Here is a 19,509-nt window from a genome sequence, read left to right on the forward strand (position 1 = left end):
GTTTCCAGCTTTTGGCAGTTGTGAATAATACTAATATGAAAATGAATGTACAAATATCTGTTCAATTTCCTGCTTTCACTTCATCTGGGAATATATATCCAGAAGTAGAACTGGAGGATCATATAGTAACTATGTCTAATTTTTTGAGGAGCCATTCCTGGCATTTTTTTCTGTTATATTTTCAGAGTCAGCTCCTACTTATTTGAACAGTTTATTTTGCCTCTCCAGTGTTCTATCCTACATTTATCCTAAATGACCTCTCTTTTGCTGGTCCCTTCTTTCATTTACAAAGATTATTTAGAAATATGATCTTATGTTCCACAGTACTGATTTTTCCCAAAACAAAACATTAGGGCTGTTTGGAACAAACTGCCATTTCCCAAGTCATAAGTTGCATTAGTTTAAAAGGTAAGAATCCATGAATTTTTTGGAAAAAAAAAGCAGTCCTTCAAATCAGTACCAAGGTACCAGTTTGTTATGAAAGACAGTTTCTGACTTACAAACGTCTCACTTAGGAACATCCCTGACATGCAAAGACCAGTGGAAACCAGGAGTCTGACTCCTCCTGGAAGTCTCCACCTGCTGCCACATGGATGGTGAGGATCTTGGACTTTCAGTGGTTAGCAGGGACAGGTTAAAACCCACCTCTTCTCCATTTTCATCTTCCTTCTTGACACCAGAACTATGGGAGTGCCACCCTTGCTGTGGCTACCTGGCATCACAGTGAGAGCTCCTGTTGTCACTGGAAGATTGAATCACTTCGGAAGCAGAAGAGCACAATTTTGCATACAGAAACAATGCTCTTTCACATCTAGTCAACGAGTTCTGCACATTCCATCTCCTAGCCACCTCAAAATCCATCTTTCCTCCTTGCCTTCTCTACCTGGGGTCAGAATCTCATCTGGGTCACTTCAATAGGCTCTGAACTAGTCTCCTCTACAGTCGGGATTTCTGGCCCATCCTGCACATTATGGAGAAGATCTATCTGTCACCAGCTCAATATCACTATCATCACCAAAGACCTGAAATAACAATGTTCAGGAGAGACCTTAACAGCCCCACACCTCTGCTGGGTGGAGCTTCAGGACAGCCATGTCTTCTGACTTCTAGTCTGGTCCGCACTTTTTTTTTTTTTTTGAGACAGTCTCGCTCATGTTGCCCAGGATATAGTGCAGCAGCGTGATCTCGGCTCACTGCAACCTCCGCCTCCTGGGTTCAAGTGATTCTCCTGCCTCAGCCTCCTGAGCAGCTGGGATTATAGGCACCCGCCATTACACCTGGCTAATTTTTGTATTTTTAGTAGAGACGGGGTCTCACCATGTTGGCCAGGCTGGTCTCGAACTCCTGACCTCAAGTGATCTGCCCTCCTCGGCCTCCCAAAGTGCTGGGATTACAGGCCAGCTTGGTCCGCACTTTTCTCATTGGTTGCCTTTTATGTCAGCATGGCTGTCAGCTAAATGGGAGAATGAATATAACTGATACCATTTATATATGAAGGTCAGCAGTGGAGGGGAAGGAAGTTAAAGGGAATAAACTGCAGGTATGAAATCATCTCACCACCTTTAATAACTGGTGTAGTACCCATTTTCTTCTCTTCTTCTTCTCCCTTTTCGAGGATGGTGTTGAAAGTGTTGAAAGTGGAGCAGTCAGGGTACTTCCTTCTCAAATCATCACACTTCTTTCTTCTTTACCACACTTCCTAGCCATAATCTTCACCATTTAAGAGGAGGGGACTCTTCAAACCCTTTCCATATCGAAATCTTAGAATGCAATTGTGAAACTGCACTTGACTTTCCAGATATTTGAGGAAGCTTCCTGGTTCTTGCTTTATAATCATGATCTACCACCCTTACCATCCTTCCCTGAAATTTCCCTATCTAAAACAACGACAACAAAACCTGTTACAGATATTTTTGTAAGTAGCCTTAAATTCTTTTAAAAGTATTATTACTTTTTTTTATAGAGACAAGGTCTATGTTGCCCAGGCTGGCTCAAACTCCTAAGCTCAAGCAATCCTCCCACCTCAGCCTCCCGAAGTGCTAGGATGGTAGGCTGAGCCACCGTGCCCAGCCTTAAATTCTCTTTTAAGACAAGGCAAAAGTATGTGTTAATCAAGTGAGAATTCAGGTGACCATTTGTCTCAGTTTGCCTAGGACAGTCCCAGTTTATGCCTATTTCCTTGTGTAACTTTTAAAAGAGCTCCTACTTTTACTCTTAAAAAAAAAAGGTCCAGTTTGGAGGATAAATTATATGCTGACCCTAGTTTAAAACACACTTTGATTTTCTAACATAGTGTTTTCCAGGTGATATTATGCTTTTGCCCACATCATTGCATTTTATTTACATAACTACTCTGCGAAGCAGGAGGGGAAATACTTGATCGCTATTAAATAAAGGAGGTAATCAAGGCTTCGAGGGGTACAGTGGTGACTGAGGTCACACACTCAGGGCCAGAACCTAGGATTCCTGACTTCAAGTCTAAAACTGTTTCAGCTGTGGATCACTATGTGCAAATGTCTGAGTAAAGGCAAACTTCACTCTCCTTTGGTGATCTGCTTGGCACTGGACTTAGAAGTTTAGATACGTTCATCCTTGCACAGAGCCTGTTCTTCCACATATAAAGCAAGCAAAGAGATGGAAGAAGAATTATCAGCTAAACAAAAAGAGGCTGTTAGTGAATCCTGGGCCAAAGAATATATATCTTTTACTGGGTCTAATTACATCAGATTACTTGAATCTTACATCTGGCCAAATTAGGATATTTCCATTTAAGAAAAGAAAACCAAAGATCAATAATGCATGCCTACTCTTGCAAAGAATGCAAAGAACATATAAATGGGTTCTGGTCAGTCTTATAGATATATTTTCCTATAATTACACACTAATTCTTTCTTAAAAATATTTCCCAAAACAGCAAAATTCTACCCTCCTTGGTAAGCAGCAAAGGGACAACACGGGAAACAAAACAAAACAAAACAAAACAAAACATAAAAACCCTAGACCATTTAAAGACAAGCATGGTGCTTTGTAAAATCTTCGGGGTATCACAGAGGTGCTGAATGCGTGGTTACATCAATGAAAAAACGCCCACTCTTTGAGCCTCCTGAAAAGGAGGCCACAGGACCCCCGGGCGCCAGGGCTTGGGAACCCAGCGCCCCTCCTTGTCTGTGCCATGACAGACAGGTTCAGTGTGACTTGCCAAGGATGGCTCCAAGCAGCTGGGCCATGTAGCCTGAACGCAGCAGAGGGTTGGACGCCTTAGAGCCAGCTGTGGGCACCACAGCCCGACCAGGGAGGCGGCGGGTCTCCCCAGGTTAAGAGGCCAGCGGAGGACGCGCGCGGTCTCCTTGGGGGAGGGTGCGGGTGGGCCGGGCGCGCATGCGCATGGGCGCCATCGCCCGCCGGAAGAGCGGCAGCCCAGGCGCTGCTGCTGGCGCCAGACGGCACCGGCCGCTGGTAGAGCGCGTGCCGCGAGATGCGGCCTCAGGACAGCACCGGGGTCGCGGAGCTCCAGGAGCCCGGGCTGCCGCTAACGGACGATGCACCCCCGGGCGCCACTGAGGAGCCGGCGGCCGCCGAGGCAGCTGGGGCGCCAGACCGCGGTAGGTGCTGGCTCTGCCTTTCCTCGCCGTGTTGCTCCCGCACCGAGCCGGGTGAGTGCGCGGTGTGAATCGGGCTCTGGTCTCGCTCGGGGGTCCCGAGCGGGCGCCGGCGGGTTGGGGTCCCCGCAACCCGGGCACAGTGCCCACCGCGCCTCCGTCCCCACCCTGCCCGGGGCTCGGGAAACCCCTCGAGCTGTCAGCTGGGGGGCTGCAAAGCGGAATTCCCGGCGCCCCAGCCGGCGCTAAGACGGAAGAAACTTTCCGATTGTTTGCAGTCCTTTTGGGATTCCGAGGCTGCTCCTGTAATTAGTGTCGGGGCAGGGCTGTGGAGTCAGACTGCAGTTTGGCGTACCCTCCCCTAGGTCGTAGGTGGGGGGTCAGCGAGAGAGGCCATCCTGCAGTGGGGCGACGTTGCGAGGAAGCTGACCCTGAAAAGTGATCCCGGTGGTTAAGGGTTCTCTCCGAAAAGGAAGCTGAAAAGCATCGAGTCTAGAGAAAATGTTCGTCCTAGAGTTTTAGAATCTTGGAAAGGCAGAGATAAGTGGGACCGCTAGTTTTTAACCTTTAGGGATACAAGGACTTTTTAGCAAACGATGCAGAACAAGGCATATCTTGTTAAGAAGCTCACAGCCCCGTCCCCAAAGCCAGGGACCCCTCGTGAAGAACACTTTATGTTCAGTCCACCTCCTTCGACACATGAGCAAAGTGAGGCCCAGGAAGGTGAGGGCTTTTGGGTTTTCGTTTGCTTTGTCTCCTCCAAGATGTGGAACGTGGGGGTGAGATGGGGCGCATGTCCAGGGAGCACCAGGGTTAGGATCCCAGCTTGCCATATACCGGCCTAGGGCCCTTTCCACTGGCCACAAGTGCTGCTTCAAGCACATTCCTCTTAGAAGTCGACCATCTAGCAGGAGCAGCTTCCTGCAAGAAGAAGGGAATAGGCAGATCTCTTTTTAGGACAGTTACACGGCCTGCACCACCTTGTCCTCTGGGTCACCTCCCCTAAGTGTGACCCTGGATTTCTGTTCCTCTCCTCTCACTGCGCTTTCCCCTCCTCCCTTTGTGCACTTTCCCCAAGTTAGAGAGACAGACTCTAGGAAGACTATTCTTGCTCCATTTCTGTCCTAAAGGCAAACCGAAATGATCAGACTTGTGATCATTTATAAATGGGCTGGTGCCTCTAGAACAGGGGTTATGCCAGGCTGAATTGAACAGATAAGCAGCCTTTGAAAAGGTCAGTACCCTCTGGGTGAATGTCCTTCTGGTGGCATGCCGAATCAGTCCATGCAAACTCTTAAAGTTTCCCCTTTTTGTGAATGGAAGAGGAATTCTCTACTCCCAGGCAGCTCATGGCAAGATGAGAAACTTATGTGGGTGTATCTAAGAATCTTGTGGGTGTTTAACTTCAAAGAAAGTTTCTACCAGTAAGTCTTAGTTATTGTAAGGTGACAAGATAATATTTTGGAAAGAAAATTGACATAAAAACACTTTACTGTTGTCATTGAACTTTGTGACACCTCTTGTTCTAACTGCTTATCTCAACAAAGCTTTTTTCAAGTTCTGGTTGGAACTGTTACCCATATGTCTTACATTCTTGGATGACCTTAACAGACACATGCAGCTGTCCCAAGACATCTCCTTACTTTCTTCAGGGACAGTGTGGGTCTTACACTGAAGCAAGGAGAAGTAGTTTCTTAGGCCTGTGCCTCACATCCTCTGGAAGGAGTTAGTGATCGAGTGTAGCAGTGGTTCTCAAACTAGTGGAGCCTTTTAGAGTTACAGAGATTCTATTTCGGTGGGTCTGAGATGGGGCTTGAGAATTAATTTTTTTTTTTTTTTTGGAGATAGGGTCTTACTCTGTCACCAAGGCTGTGGTGCATTGGCGTGATCACAGCTCACGGCAGCCTCAACCTCCTGGGCTTACTCGATCCTTTCTTCTAAGTCTCCTGAGTAGCTGGGACCACAGGCACACACCACCACACCCGACTAATTTAAAAATATTTTTTGCATTGATGAGGGGGTTTCCCCGTGTTGCCCAGGGTGGTCTCAAACTTTTGGGCTCAAGAGATCCTCCCACCTTGTCCTCCCAAGGTGCTGGGATTACAGGCATGAGCCACTGCACCCAGGAATTAAAGTTTTAAGTGTTACTCAGGTGATTCTAATTCCCAACCAGGATTGCGAATCACCAGCTGAAAGCAGAGGATAGGGAAGCTGAGTAATTTTTCAGTTTTCTTCTAAGTGAGGAAATTACACCATGGCCACTTACCTAATTTGAATAATTTGAGTTACCAAATTATTAGATATGCTTGCAGTGAGATATGAACATGGAACCTAAACAAATGCCTCTTTCAATTATGCTAGTCATGCTCATCTCCATTGACAGGATTGAAATGATTTAGTAAGAAACTGAGGTTTGTCTGAGTGGAGCCAGTCCTCACCCTCATTAACAAATCATCAAATGCAGCGAGGCCTTCTAATGTCTGTCCCTTCCCAGTTGGAAAGCATGAGCCTTAAGTGTTTATAGGCAAGAAAATACATGTGTATGTGTTTTAAGGGAAAAGGTCACTAGGGCCAAGGGGGTGCAATTACATTTTTAAAGAGTTAAAATATTTAATGTTAAGTTAAAATATTCCTGGGGAAAAAGTAGCAAGTTTATGTTGGAGAAGATACTTGAAACAGAGCAGGGAGATGTTTTCTGTCCTTGATCTTCTCGGTCTGTTCTGTTTGAGGGTGGAGTTTCTATGTAGGGGTTGAGTTTCTTTTAAGAAAAACTGTTTTATTTGGAACTGAATTCTGAAATTTCAGAGGCCAAACCCTAAGGCTGACCACAGCCAAGGCATGTATTTTGTGGTGCTTCACTTGGAAGTCTTCTAAAGCTTCCTTCTCATGGGCTGCGTGTGTGCAGTTTATTTCTGCAGTATACAAGCACATGGATACAGAACAGAATGAGGATTCTGGCATCTTAAGGGAAGGACTACTGCTAGTTCCAAAGCAGTATCTTCAGCTGTGCACCTAGAACCGGAAGAGGTAGAGAATGGTGCCTTTGACCACAAGGCCAGGCTATAGAATGCCCCAGAAAGCCTGTGCATCAGCATACTTTGGTCCCAGCTTGCAAAGTCATCTCACTAACCTGAGGATGTGTAAATGTGTTACCTGGTGTTTACGTTTATCAGAGAAGGGCATTTTAAAAAACATTACACAATACTGTTTTATAGCTATCACATTATAAAGTCCTAGATTGGAATGATAATACGAGTTTTCCTACAAGTTGCTCATATCCACTCACCCTTCAGTTCCACTGTGCTCTTAATCAATGAGGGCCACTTGTGTTTCCTTCTTACCCTCAACCCTGTTTTTGTGTTAATTTCAAAAAAGAATATATCCCGCAGTGTGTGGCCTTTGTTTTAGGGCATTCTCTGCCCACCCTGCTGCTTTTGCTCTCTGAATGACAGACGAGTAAGACTGAAAGCAGGTTCTACTCCTGTGTAGGAAACTAAGACATAGTAAGTGGCTAAACAAGTTTAAAGCTCACACAGATTGTCATTAATGACTGAATACTTGATGCCCTGGAGAAAGCACTGGTTTCCTGGTTCAGATCAAGCCAAGAGTAGGGATTAGATGGCAGTTCTGTACAAAGCACTTGGGATCCAAAGGGCTAGATAACCCACACCCTCCCCTTGAGGAGTTTGTGCTCTGAATGGGAAGATAAGTCGTGAAAGCATGAAAAGTTAAATATAGATTTGATTAACAGTTCAAAATAACAAAATGGAGAACCTTCCCAGATTATGCTGTTGCCGATAGTGTTAGACTCTTGAGTCTTTCCCTGAAGTTCTCTCATCTTTCATTCACTGAATATTTATCCAGTGTCTTCTATGTGCCAGGCATGAACAAGACAGCAAGATCCCAGCCCTGGAAGAACTCACAGACTTGTGGGAGGAAGTCAAATAATCAACAGATAACTGTATAACCCAATTATAACCCATTTTCCAGAAAAGAACACTTTCTTCATAAAGCCAATTTCGCCAGTGAGGTGTGGCGTAAGATATCACTTGGAAGGATTTTTTACTTGCCATCTTGACAAGTGTTTCTTAAAGATTTCTCTCACCATCTTGGCAAGCGTTCTACTTCTTGACTTGTAAGTGAGGATGATTCTTCAGTGAGCCATAGGAAATCCATTTGATAGGGCGAAACGGCATTTTAAAAATGCAGGTTTAAATTGTTATCCTCATCTATGGTTCTTCATAATTGATGGGGAAAATGGTACAGGCACAGAGAAATGATATGCTTAGGAGGTAATAAAGCCTGTTGACCTTTGACACTGTTCCATTTTTCTCAGTTTCTAAGTGAAAATGATAACACATACACTTGGAAGCAAGGACTAACCAGAATTTAATCTTTTTCAGAAGCCAAGAAGAAAGCACCCTGTCCTGGACTTGGCTTGTTTTACACATTATTGTCTGCCTTCCTTTTCTCAGTGGGCTCTTTATTTGTTAAAAAAGTGCAAGACGTCCATGCTGTAGAGATTAGTGCGTTTCGATGTGTGTTCCAAATGCTAGTTGTTATCCCTTGCTTAATATACAGAAAGTAAGTATTTTTTAACTGCAAAGTAGAAGATATTAATAAATGTGTGTATATCTTTTCACCTGCCTGTAATTACTCTATCTGCTTTATCCATCTCATATACTTACCAGTTCCTATGCCCCTTGGCTCTGCTTAATGAAAAGTCATAAGCATCTACCCACAGAAGATTCTACCATGAGCATAAACCACATACCCAACAAAGTGGGGAGAAAGAAATTTTGTTTTTCACCACCTCCCCTTTTGAAAACAGAGCTTTCTTTGTATAATTCCTCTTGTCTTGTATCACCCTCCCTTCTTTCCTTTGGTATAACTACTGTTTGGAAGTTAAAAAAATTAATGAAAAGAAGTAATAGTGTATCCTAGTATCAGAAGTTTTTTTAGAATGGGCTGCTTTCTTACCAGGGCAAATAGAAGATTATAGTAATAATATTTAGGTATTCCTCAAAAGGTGATGGGGTAACCCTGAGCAAGGTTACTTTCGTATTTAGTTTCCTCTTTTGTAAACTGGAGGGAATGATACTGTGTGACTTCTGCCCTACAAGGTGATTCCAAGGGTCAAATAAGATTTATTATAGGGTGGAGTGCCTTGTGTAGAGTGTAACAGTATATGAAAATTGTCTCTATTCCGCCCTCTCTGTTCTCTCCCAACCCAATTCCTCTTTTCCTTCCCTGTTGAACTCCCTACCCTCCCTGGGTTAAAATTATGCCTCCTTCAACCATTGTAACCTCCATATACCTCAGTGTATTTAGAACCCTGAGAGAGAGACCAGTTGGGTCCTTGGTGGCTGCCTGGCTCTTTGTCTCTTTGGGCAAAAAAGGCTACACCCCAAATGAAAAGCTTTAGTCACTTGTCACCAAAGTCTCCTTGTATCTCTAACATGGTGCGGATTCACTTAGAATAGTTTCACTCCATATGCTGATGATTTGGTGGGAAAAGTGAAAATCTGCTAATACCTGCAAATTTCTGTCAATGCGGACAAGTCACACTATTTTAAGAAATGATGGTAGGGCTTTAGAAATTTCTAAGGGTAGCAGCAGAACACCGATGCTAACATAATCATCTCCCCCATTTTGAAATAAAGATATTGTCAGGGGAAGGACACTGGAAGAATGTTGTTAAAATCCTTGGTCCTCATCTGTTTGGACCCATTTTATGTTTTATTATCATGGAAGACTCTTTGCTTCTCAAAGTATGGGCCAAATGTGACTGTGCTTTCATTTTAACTCCAAGATACCTGGGGTAGCCTAGATGATAATCTAATGAAGTCTAGCCCTGGCACACGTCAGCAAGTTACACCTAGCCAGGAACCTACACAGAGTGGGTACTTAGTAAATATTTATTGAAAAAGAATTTGAATAGCAGTAATCACACTTTTCCAAACACTACATGTTCTTTTTCAGTGCATTTTGACTCTTTCCTCAGGAGAACAATGAAAACTTGTCTCATATTCAATGACTAAAATAAATTTTAGCAGTTTCAAGTTTTGTAGAAAAATTCATGAGATTGAGAATGAGCATTAGCTGGGTCTAAGTTTCCTTACACAGGGCAGCTGAATCTTGACATTGTATTTATCATAAAAGTGATATGTTTATAGAAAATTTGGAGAAAATAAATATAAAGAAAGAAAATTACCTATGAGTTTATCTATTAAGATATAAACATGATTAACATTTAGTTTATTTTCCTTTTTGTCCTTTTTGCAAGCATATATATACATATACGTGGGATAAATATCTATATTAATTGAATTATAATTTTACTATGCATGTAATTCACTTGCACTGGTTTTGCTTTTACTGTGAACACTTTACTGTCATTAACTATACTTAGAAAATACTATTTTTAAAAAGTATATAATATTCATTTGTGGATATTATAATTAATTTACTATTCCCTCATTTTTTGATATTTAGTACTTTAAAAATAATGTTTAATTACAAATTGTAATTTAAAAACAAATATTAATTTCATTTAATATGCATTTCTTCATTTGAATTTACAGAACTGGGTTTATAGGCCCAAAAGGTCAACGAATTTTCCTCATTCTCAGAGGAGTCCTTGGTTCTACCGCCATGATGCTTATATACTATGCTTACCAGACAATGTCCCTCGCTGATGCCACAGTTATCACGTTTAGCAGTCCAGTGTTTACGTCCATATTTGCTTGGATATGTCTCAAGGAAAAATATAGCCCTTGGGATGCTCTTTTCACCGTGTTCACAATCACTGGAGTGATCCTTATCGTGAGACCACCATTTTTGTTTGGTTCCGACACTTCGGGGATGGAAGAAAGCTATTCAGGCCACCTTAAGGGAACATTCGCAGCAATTGGAAGTGCCGTATTTGCTGCATCGACTCTAGTTATCCTAAGAAAAATGGGAAAATCTGTGGACTACTTTCTGAGCATTTGGTATTATGTAGTGCTTGGCCTCGTTGAAAGTGTCATCATCCTCTCTGTATTAGGAGAGTGGAGTCTGCCTTACTGTGGGTTGGACAGGCTATTTCTCATATTCATTGGGCTCTTTGGTTTGGGGGGTCAGATATTTATCACAAAAGCACTTCAAATAGAAAAAGCAGGGCCAGTAGCAATAATGAAGACAATGGATGTGGTCTTTGCTTTTATCTTTCAGATTATTTTCTTTAATAATGTGCCAACATGGTGGACAGTGGGTGGTGCTCTCTGCGTAGTAGCCAGTAATGTTGGAGCGGCCATTCGTAAATGGTACCAAAGTTCCAAATGAAGCATCATTGCTGAAATACATATTTTTTTCAAGTACACCATCACCTAATTCACATACAGCATACGCACACATCTGGAAAATCTGCATTTTCTTCATTGGTTATATTTAATAAATTGCCTAAAGTACCATTTTTGAATGTAGTATGTCTTTAGTTAAGAATAGCTAGTCTGTTTGGTGTAACAATTTTTTGGTAGCTTTGGTTTTGGTTTTGGTTTTTTTTTTGTTGTTGTTGGGGTCAAGTTGGTGAGAGGAGAGCTCATTGTTTGAAGAAAAACCAAAAAATTTTATGGCTAGTAATATTATATGTAATTTTTAAAATGTATTTTTGGTACTGATGGGATATGGGTGGGGAGGCTATTTTAGATATCCTTTTAGCAGTGTAGAGCCTAAGAAACTTGGTTCTACTACCATGATCTTTATAAACTATGCCTTCCAGACAATTGATAATGCTGCTATAATTAGTATTATGTTGATAATTCATTTGCAACCTTATTCTATTTAGGAGGATGAAGTTGAAGCTTAGAATAGGTGCCTGCTTAATGGTGTTAATAATACAAATGAATTGGCCTTATTTTCAAGGATTTTATAAATGATTATCATACTTGTAACTCATATTTGTGCCTTTTCATTTTAATGCTGGAATTTTTATTATGTCACCTCTAAAACACTTAAATTGCCAAATTTGGCTAGTAGTTTTGTTTCAGTGGCGTTAGCAACTGCAGCTAGCATACTATAATTTTAATTGTCCTCACTTTTTTTTGAAACTGCACTAAATTTTTCTTAACATTCCAAGATTTCAGATCTCTAAATCACAAAGAGAAATCTTGGCATGACCAGTGTGCACGTTTCCATCCTGAAGTGTTTTCTCTTCACTAGAAATGTGATTTTCTATAAATTCCCCTTGAATTTATAGTGTGATGCCAAATAAAATTTTCTCAGGATCTTATTAGGTTGAACCATATGTAATTGCCAAGATTTTACTATTTTAACTTAGAAAAACCACAGTTTCATATGATTCACCCTAATAGATACCTCCATTATTCTCTAAATGAAATAGAAGACTTTGGAGTATATGTTTTTAAAGTAATTTTTTAAAATATGGTAATGTATTAAACTTATTTTTATAGTTATGAAATTATGTGTAATAATGCTTTATGTTATACATTAAATGTAAAGACTTGTGAATCCATGTTTGATTGACTTTCATAGTTTCCTGCATTGAAATAAAATCACTATGAATTCTAGTTTATCAGCATGATGTTAAATGTCAGTGCCATACCATGATGCAGCACCATGACACTAACGCCATGAATTCAAACAGCACGTTTTACACCTGGAACTTCATCAGACCAATACTTTGCAGTTAGAGAGAATTTAATATCTAGAAAAACTTGGGAGGTTAGTCAGGACTTAGGGAGTATACATAAATGATTACTTGTTGTAATGAACCCTTTATTGGTGAGGTTGCAATAGCTTCCAGCTCTTACTGTGTCAGATGAAGCATCTGTCATTATCTTAAGCCTGCAGAGTTGAAAGGTTATAGGCTCTTTCCTACCCTCTCATCATAATTTTTCCAAAGCAAAGAGGAACTTGGCTTCTGGGGTTCGTGCCTTAGTGAGAAAGAATCTTTTCCAATAGTTCCAATGGGGGAATTTTTGGCTTGCTGATTTTATCAATTGCCTTGACACCTGACAAACCCTAAATGAAGTCTATGTAGGTGAGTCATCTCTGTTCCACCTGATTTACAGTATTGGAATTTAGACTTGCAAAAACATCATTCTGCAAATATCTTAGATAATTACAGAATCAGGAGCATTTGAGAACTCTAGAGGTCTCAGAAATCATCACATAGGGGCCATGCTTCGTAGATAGGGATGATAGAGAGGAGACCTGCCCAAGTTGAATTTCCATGGCCTTCCTCCCTTCCTTAGTTCCATGATAAAGTATGGACAGTAAACCACTACTTGAGCTACCTAAGGTGAATTAACTCTCAGGGAACCCTCTTCCAGTTCTTTACCTTGCACAGTGAAAGAATCAATGGCACCTGGAAGGTTAAATCTCTTTAGGCCCATACACTAGAGACATGTTTTGTTTGAACAATGTAGTTTAAGTACTTAAATGTCACACTATATAACTGAGGTTAGAGAAAATGTTTCTTCTAGCCCTTACAGGGTGTGATTCTTAAACACAATGTCCAAGGTGTATACAAGGATATGTATTGTAACAACTATGGGTATGTATATTTTGCAGAGCGTAGTTTCTATATCTTGAAAAGGAAAATATTTTCATAAATTGTTTTTATAAGTACTAATAAAATAATATGAAAGAAAGCTATATGTTGGTTGTTATGATTATAGCAAATATATAACTTATTTCCCTTTCAACCCTATGCTTCAAAATATATTTTCTGTAGGAGATTGACCTCTAGCCATTCAGCTGGGATATAATCTCAAAGTTTAAACTGTTTATCTGACCCACTTGTACTATTAAGAGGGTCAGATGAACAGTGTAATCTGTTTATCTCTCCAAAATAAAGGCATTAGTCTTCTGTGTTAGTGAGACCTTCATTCTTCTAGATCCTGAGAACTTAAAGTAGCTTTGAACTCTGTACTTTTTGTTCCTGTAGCTAATCCGTTACTAAATCCTGAAGAGTCTTTCTTCTTATTGTCTTGTGGATTTATTCTTTCCTCACCATTTCCACTGCCACCATCTTAGTCCAAGACTTAGCACCTTACACCTGAATTACCACAACAGTTTACTGATTACCTGCTTCAAGACTCTTTCTTCCACTCTGATTCCTGTCTCAGTGCCAGCTTAATGTTCCTAAAGCCCTATTTTCACTGTTACTCTGGTTCTCATGAAACCACAGTGATGCCTTATTACACACCATATCACATCAAATTTTCATCTGGCCCTACTCCCACTTCTCCGACCTGATTTCTACATCCCAACACAAATGGGATACTCAGATCAGTCTTACCACTAGCTCCCATGTTTGCCAGTAGAGTCCTTCCTCTGCATTTCCCCCCTGTCCTTACCTTCTCTTATTTACCCTCTAAGGCCTGTTAGCCTCCAATGGCTCAGCTTAGGCTTTTGTTTCTTCTGGACTCTAGCTTCTCCTACCCACATAATCCATCTTGGAAGAGTGGGTAAAGCACTGGATTGGGATCTGAAGGTCTAGTGTGGTTTTATCACTTTTCAGCTGGGCAAATCACCTAATGCACCTGAGCCTGTTTTCCTCACTTGCCCAGTCCCTCTTGCAAATGAGTGCCATAGAAGGGCTTATAGACTATTAAGAAGGATGAAAACATTAAGTATTGAACTGTGGTTAAGACTGTAGAATTGAGTATTCACTCTCCTCTTCAAAATGAGGCGTATACCAGAGTCCTTACTCCCAAGCAGCCTCACCAGGAACCGTAGGAACATGCCTATCAGAATGCAAACTCCATTCGGCCCCCTCCTGCTAGCACAGAATTGTGCTGTTGGACAGCTTTCACTTCCTAGCTGATCTTCCCATATAGGGCTGCCAAGGATCACCAGTCCTTTCATGCGCAGGTGTTACCACCTTTCCGGTTCTGGCCCTAGCTCTGATCTTATATGGGTATTATGCTTGGCTCTGACCTGGGGAATGGGCCTGATTTATGTGTGTTTCCCATGCACTGTGTACTCAGCATGGTTCTTTTAGCCTCTTACGTATTGCACCCGGTAAGCATATTTACTCTCTTGAGGGCATTCTAGTGGGAAGAGAGCCAGATGTTCTTGATATCACCCTGGTCTCTGATCTAGGTGTGTATGGATCCATGGTCAATAATGGGCATTAGAATTTGGTTATATGGGTGAAGGTTGGATATATGAATCCTGGACACTACCCTAAGCATGCTGTTTTATGCCCCGTTTGGTGCCTTATATCAGATCTAATACAGCTACCATATTCACCTAGAATTCTGCAAGATAACCTATCAGGGACTCTGATCCACAATGATGGATCCACGTTTTAGCCTCTTTGAACATTAAGTTTGGAGCTGGACCTGGGAAAACAATTCACAGCCCATGAACCTTGGCACTTCTCATCTCCTGGAAATTCAGGGGTGGGCTTTATAGCAAGAGGGTAAGGAGAAGACATACTTGGTATCAAGGGAGGGCAGTAAATGTAGCAGAGATGCCCAGTACACAGGAAAACGTTCCACTGGGCTCAGGAAATGTCATTACTAGAGAAAGAGCCTGGGTCTCTTCCACTAAACTTTCATGATTCTAGAAACCATGTGAGATTAATACCAGTAAGCCTGATGAAGCAAAGGAAGTAACCTAGATTCATGATTAGTTGCCAGGGTGGGGTCAGGAAAGTATAAAACCATAGTTGAGCAGAAGTAGACTTGGGCAGGAGGAAATGTGTTCAGGTGAATGGTGCAGCACGAAAGTACCATGCCAGGGTTGGGAGCTCCATGGTGCAGCAGAAGTACATGGAAAGGCCAGGCCAGAGGAGTGCATTACTAACCAGAAGGCCTGTATCTGAGGATATAAGAACCTGGCTGTTCTTACCGCTGTTCCAAGTATACTTGACCGTGATTTAAGATTAAGCTGTATGTGCCAAGAACATACCAGAAAGAGAGAAACTAATAATACAACTATATTTGATTTTTTCTATGATTATAGTAGGTACTAGCTCAATAATATTAGAATTGAATTCAAAGCAATAGCATAATTCAGAATGGACTAACATTTTCTTTCTTCTGATATTCCCCCTGGGAAATCAGCCACATTGCTGTGAGGAAGCCTGGGCTACATGGAGAAGCCCACATGAAGAGGCCCATGTGGAGAGGAACTGAGGCCCTGACACTTGGCCCCATCTGCACTACCAGCTGATAGCCAGCATGAGCCTGCCAGCCAGGTGAGTGTGCACACTGGGAATGGATCCTCTAACTCTCAGGTGAGCTGCCCCAGCTGATGCTGTGTGGAGCAGAGACAAGCCCTCCTCCTACCTCCTGAGCTCTGCTCAAATTGCAGATTTGTGAGAAAAAGAAACCAGTTATTACTGTTTTAAGCCACTAAAAAAAATATATAAATGATAAAATTGTCTTGGATATGTATGTACCACATTATACACAATCACAATTACATAAAGCAAAACACCTCAAAAGAACAAAAATCAACAAAAGGTAGGACATTTTCATGGGGATTTTTTTAGCCTGTGACAGATAAAATTCACAAAAATTAGATATATAGGGGATAAGAATAATAAAATATAATAAAGTTGGTCTAAACCAACTGTTTTCAAAGTGTGGTTTGGATACCTCAGAGTCCTCAGGACCCTTTCAAAGTGTTTGCGATGTCAAAACTATTTTAATAATAATACTAAGAATGTTATTAGTCTGTTTCACAATCATTCTTTCATAAGTATACAGTGGAGCTTTCCAGAGGCTATTAGACATGAAATTGCAACAGCTTGAATGCAGAAGCAGATAGGAGAATACAGCTATTATCTATCAAGCCAGGTTTGCAAAAATAAAAAGCAATGCCACTCTTCTCACTAATTTTTTTGGAAAATAGTTATTTTTTATTAAAGTGTTATTTATATTAACATATAATTACATTATCTTTCAAGGCCAGCACAGTGGCTCACACCTGTAATCCCAGCATTTCAGGAGGCCAAGGTGGCCAGATCACTTGAGTCCAGGAGTTTAAGGCTGCAATGAGCTATGATCGCGCCACTGCACTCCGGCCTGGGTGACAGTACGAGATACAACAGATGAACACACTTCCTGTTTATGTGCTTTAGTTCCTTTGTATGTGCATTTTAGAAAAGTCAGAAGTCTTTGGTACTTTGCAGCATGTGTGCATTGGTACAACTTCTAGGAAGGGCAATTTGGCACCATCTATCAGATTTACTTATGTGCAAAATGATATGTACAAGTTTATTCCAGCCTGATTTGTAATAGCAAGAAGAAATGGAACTAGCCTGAATGTCCCTCAATAGAGTACTGGTTAAATAAGTCATGGTATATACCCAAAATAAAATATAATGCAATTAAAAATAAATTTAAGAAGAGCAAGGAAGCTTTCCATATATGGGTGTGGAATAATGTCCAAAATTGTTAAGTGAAAAAGCAAAATTCATATCATGGTTGAGTATGTGCTCATTTGTATAAAAAGAGGGTAAACAGAATATTCCAGGAGGATATGCAAGAAACTGTTAACATTGGTTGCCTTTGGCAGCTGAAGGGCGAGGTGAGAGACTTTCCACTGAATCCCCTTTTACACCTTTTGAATTTTGAACCAGGTGGGTAAATAACTTAGTCAAAATAAAATAAAATAAAATAAAATTGGTGGAACAAAAATAAAAAGGTGACTTGATGGAAAAGAAAGGAGAAAGAAAAGGAGTAAAAGACATAGGGAGCTACATATATACATTATGTCATACATACATACATGCATAGAGAGATGTTTACTGCTTTAATCTGGGCTGTCACCCTGACTCACCTTACGGACTTCCTTTTGCTCCCTCCTCTTTTGCCTCATAGAGTCTGCAGACCATACTTAAATTCCCACATCTCCATGATTGAAGAGAATATAAAGATGAAACTGAAGTTCACCTTTTTAATAGGACTATATCCTCCAAGATCCTAGAAAGCGTTGTGTGGCCCTGATTCAGATGTCTGCTTTCCTATGGCACCAAAACAATTTTTACTTGGAAAGGACACTAACATTTATTGAATAAACCTCATCCCAGCCAAGAGCTTCTTAATCTTTGTCTCATTCCCTCACCAACCTTGGGAGATAGACTGATTGGGAACTGAAGTTCAAAGAGGTTGAATGGGGTTACCTACCTGCTAAATTCTAGTCCCCTCGCTAGTAAATGATGAGGTTAGGCCATGAGGTCTGCCTGACTCCAAAGACCTTGCCCTTTCCAATACTTCATGCTGCCTCCATAATTGAGGGTGGTAGAATGCAGAACAGGGAGTCATTTGTCACTGTGGTGGAGAAAGGATTGGTTTTTGACTTTGGGATTTAGGGATACATATGTCCTCCTTCCTCCTTCCCCTCCTAGAGCAAGAGCTAGAAGTGAAAGAATAGAAGGTGATGACAACACTGCATATATTTCAGTTTTATTTCTTCCGATCTACTAATTAACATTTGTTGGGCAGTAGCCATAAACAATCCTAGCCAATGCAAGGAAACACCAAATATTGTCAAGCCCTCACATTGGTCATAACTGGAAGCAAACATGACATATATGGACTATATAATCAGTTTGCGTGGGCTACAGCAAGATGTTGCCCAAGAGCCTAGGCATGAGCTGGCTTCCTACGGCCTCCAAGCAGGAAAGAATGGAGCTATACACAGTCATCTGAATATACAGAAGTGAACCCTGGGCCAGCCACATTCAGCCGTAACTTCCCCAGACTGTTTCTACAGGTGCAGTGTGCCAATCAGAAGAAAGGTGGCCAGCCTCAGGAGAAAGGACAGGAGAGTGACTCTGGCAGGCTTGCTCCATTGTAGAGATGAGATACACCAAGATAGTGACTTCCCAGCTTTTCTCCCAAAAGCACCCCTAATAGCTGAGAAGAATCTGGAGGCATAGCTACCATCACAGCTATACTAACCACCATACTTTACTGTATCCTTCAGGTGTCTGTCCTAGCTAGTTTTCTGGTCTGGCTCCTTCAGTCCCTGCAACAAGCCTGTTTATTTTCATTATATTGATGAGGTTATAGAGCTTGGACAAGTTACATGACTTTTCGAAGATCACATAGCTAATAAGTGTCAAGAGTCTTATTCTCAAAACCCTGGTCTGTCCAACTACAAGCCTGTGCTCCTGACTCCACTATTCTGCTTACCCTAAGCCTAAAGCTGCCCACTTCAAGCTCAAATCCTCTTGGAGGCTTCATGCTTTTAAAAAAAAAAATCCATGCAATTTTTTGCGTCCTAATTAATAATATATCTGTGTGTTTTAGTGTAAAAATTTTTTTTAAATTACCAATTCAGTTATTTAGCTTTTTATTCCCCAAATCTTTGGTATCCTAGGCAGATGTGTCATATTTATCCTGGGCTTTATATACCTCTGGTTTGAGGGACTCTTGAACTTCATTTTAAGAAACATGGCCCAATGAGTACACAGTCAAGTCTTCATGTCCCTGAACACTGCATTATAAAATCAGCACTCCTTGTTCTTTGTATATTTGTGTTATCAAATAACTATGTGATTATAATCTGGCTTCTCATATACCATAAGTGCAGAAGAGAATCAAAAGATTGAGTACCTGATTCCCTAAACTGTCAAATTTCCCATTGTATATTAATAAAATTTGTATCATTTCACAAATAAGACTCTATGTTTTTGGTTATTGTTGCTCTTCCTAGAGAGATAGAATGTATTCCCAGCTTCCCTCATCCCCTTTCTTCTAAAATAATATCCCTGTATTAGAGTAATTATGCTGGCTGCTATAACAGACAACACCCCAAATCTCAGAGTCTTAAAAAATAAAGTTTTATATCTCGATTCCCTCACAGTCTGATGTAAGTTGCAAGGTCTCTACAGTATCTCTCCTTTGAGTGGTGATTAGGCTCCAGGCTCCTTCCCCCTGATGAT

At 41.2% G+C, this 19,509-nt stretch overlaps 1 protein-coding gene across 4 annotated transcripts in view; it reads left to right on the forward strand.

Moving 5' to 3' along the window:
- The first annotated feature begins 603 nt into the window (after window positions 1–603).
- The window catches only part of SLC35G1 (solute carrier family 35 member G1), a 55,279-nt gene continuing 36,373 nt past the window's right edge, over window positions 604–19,509 (forward strand). The window contains exons 1-3 of one of the 4 annotated variants that reach the window (XM_003825676.5): window positions 604–3,653; window positions 8,003–8,183; window positions 10,184–12,166. In XM_003825676.5, coding sequence (XP_003825724.2) covers window positions 3,476–3,653; window positions 8,003–8,183; window positions 10,184–10,922 — 1,098 coding nt within the window. In that variant the 5' untranslated portion in view covers window positions 604–3,475 and the 3' untranslated portion in view covers window positions 10,923–12,166. Of the gene's footprint in view, window positions 3,654–8,002; window positions 8,184–10,183; window positions 12,167–15,676; window positions 15,811–19,509 lie in introns of those variants that run through there. The other 3 variants (XM_057298955.2, XM_034931123.3, XR_004664797.3) reach the window with 3 other exon arrangements.

The sequence above is a fragment of the Pan paniscus genome, chromosome 8 (assembly GCF_029289425.2).
Source record: "Pan paniscus chromosome 8, NHGRI_mPanPan1-v2.0_pri, whole genome shotgun sequence".
Classification (NCBI taxonomy): Eukaryota; Metazoa; Chordata; class Mammalia; order Primates; family Hominidae; genus Pan; species Pan paniscus.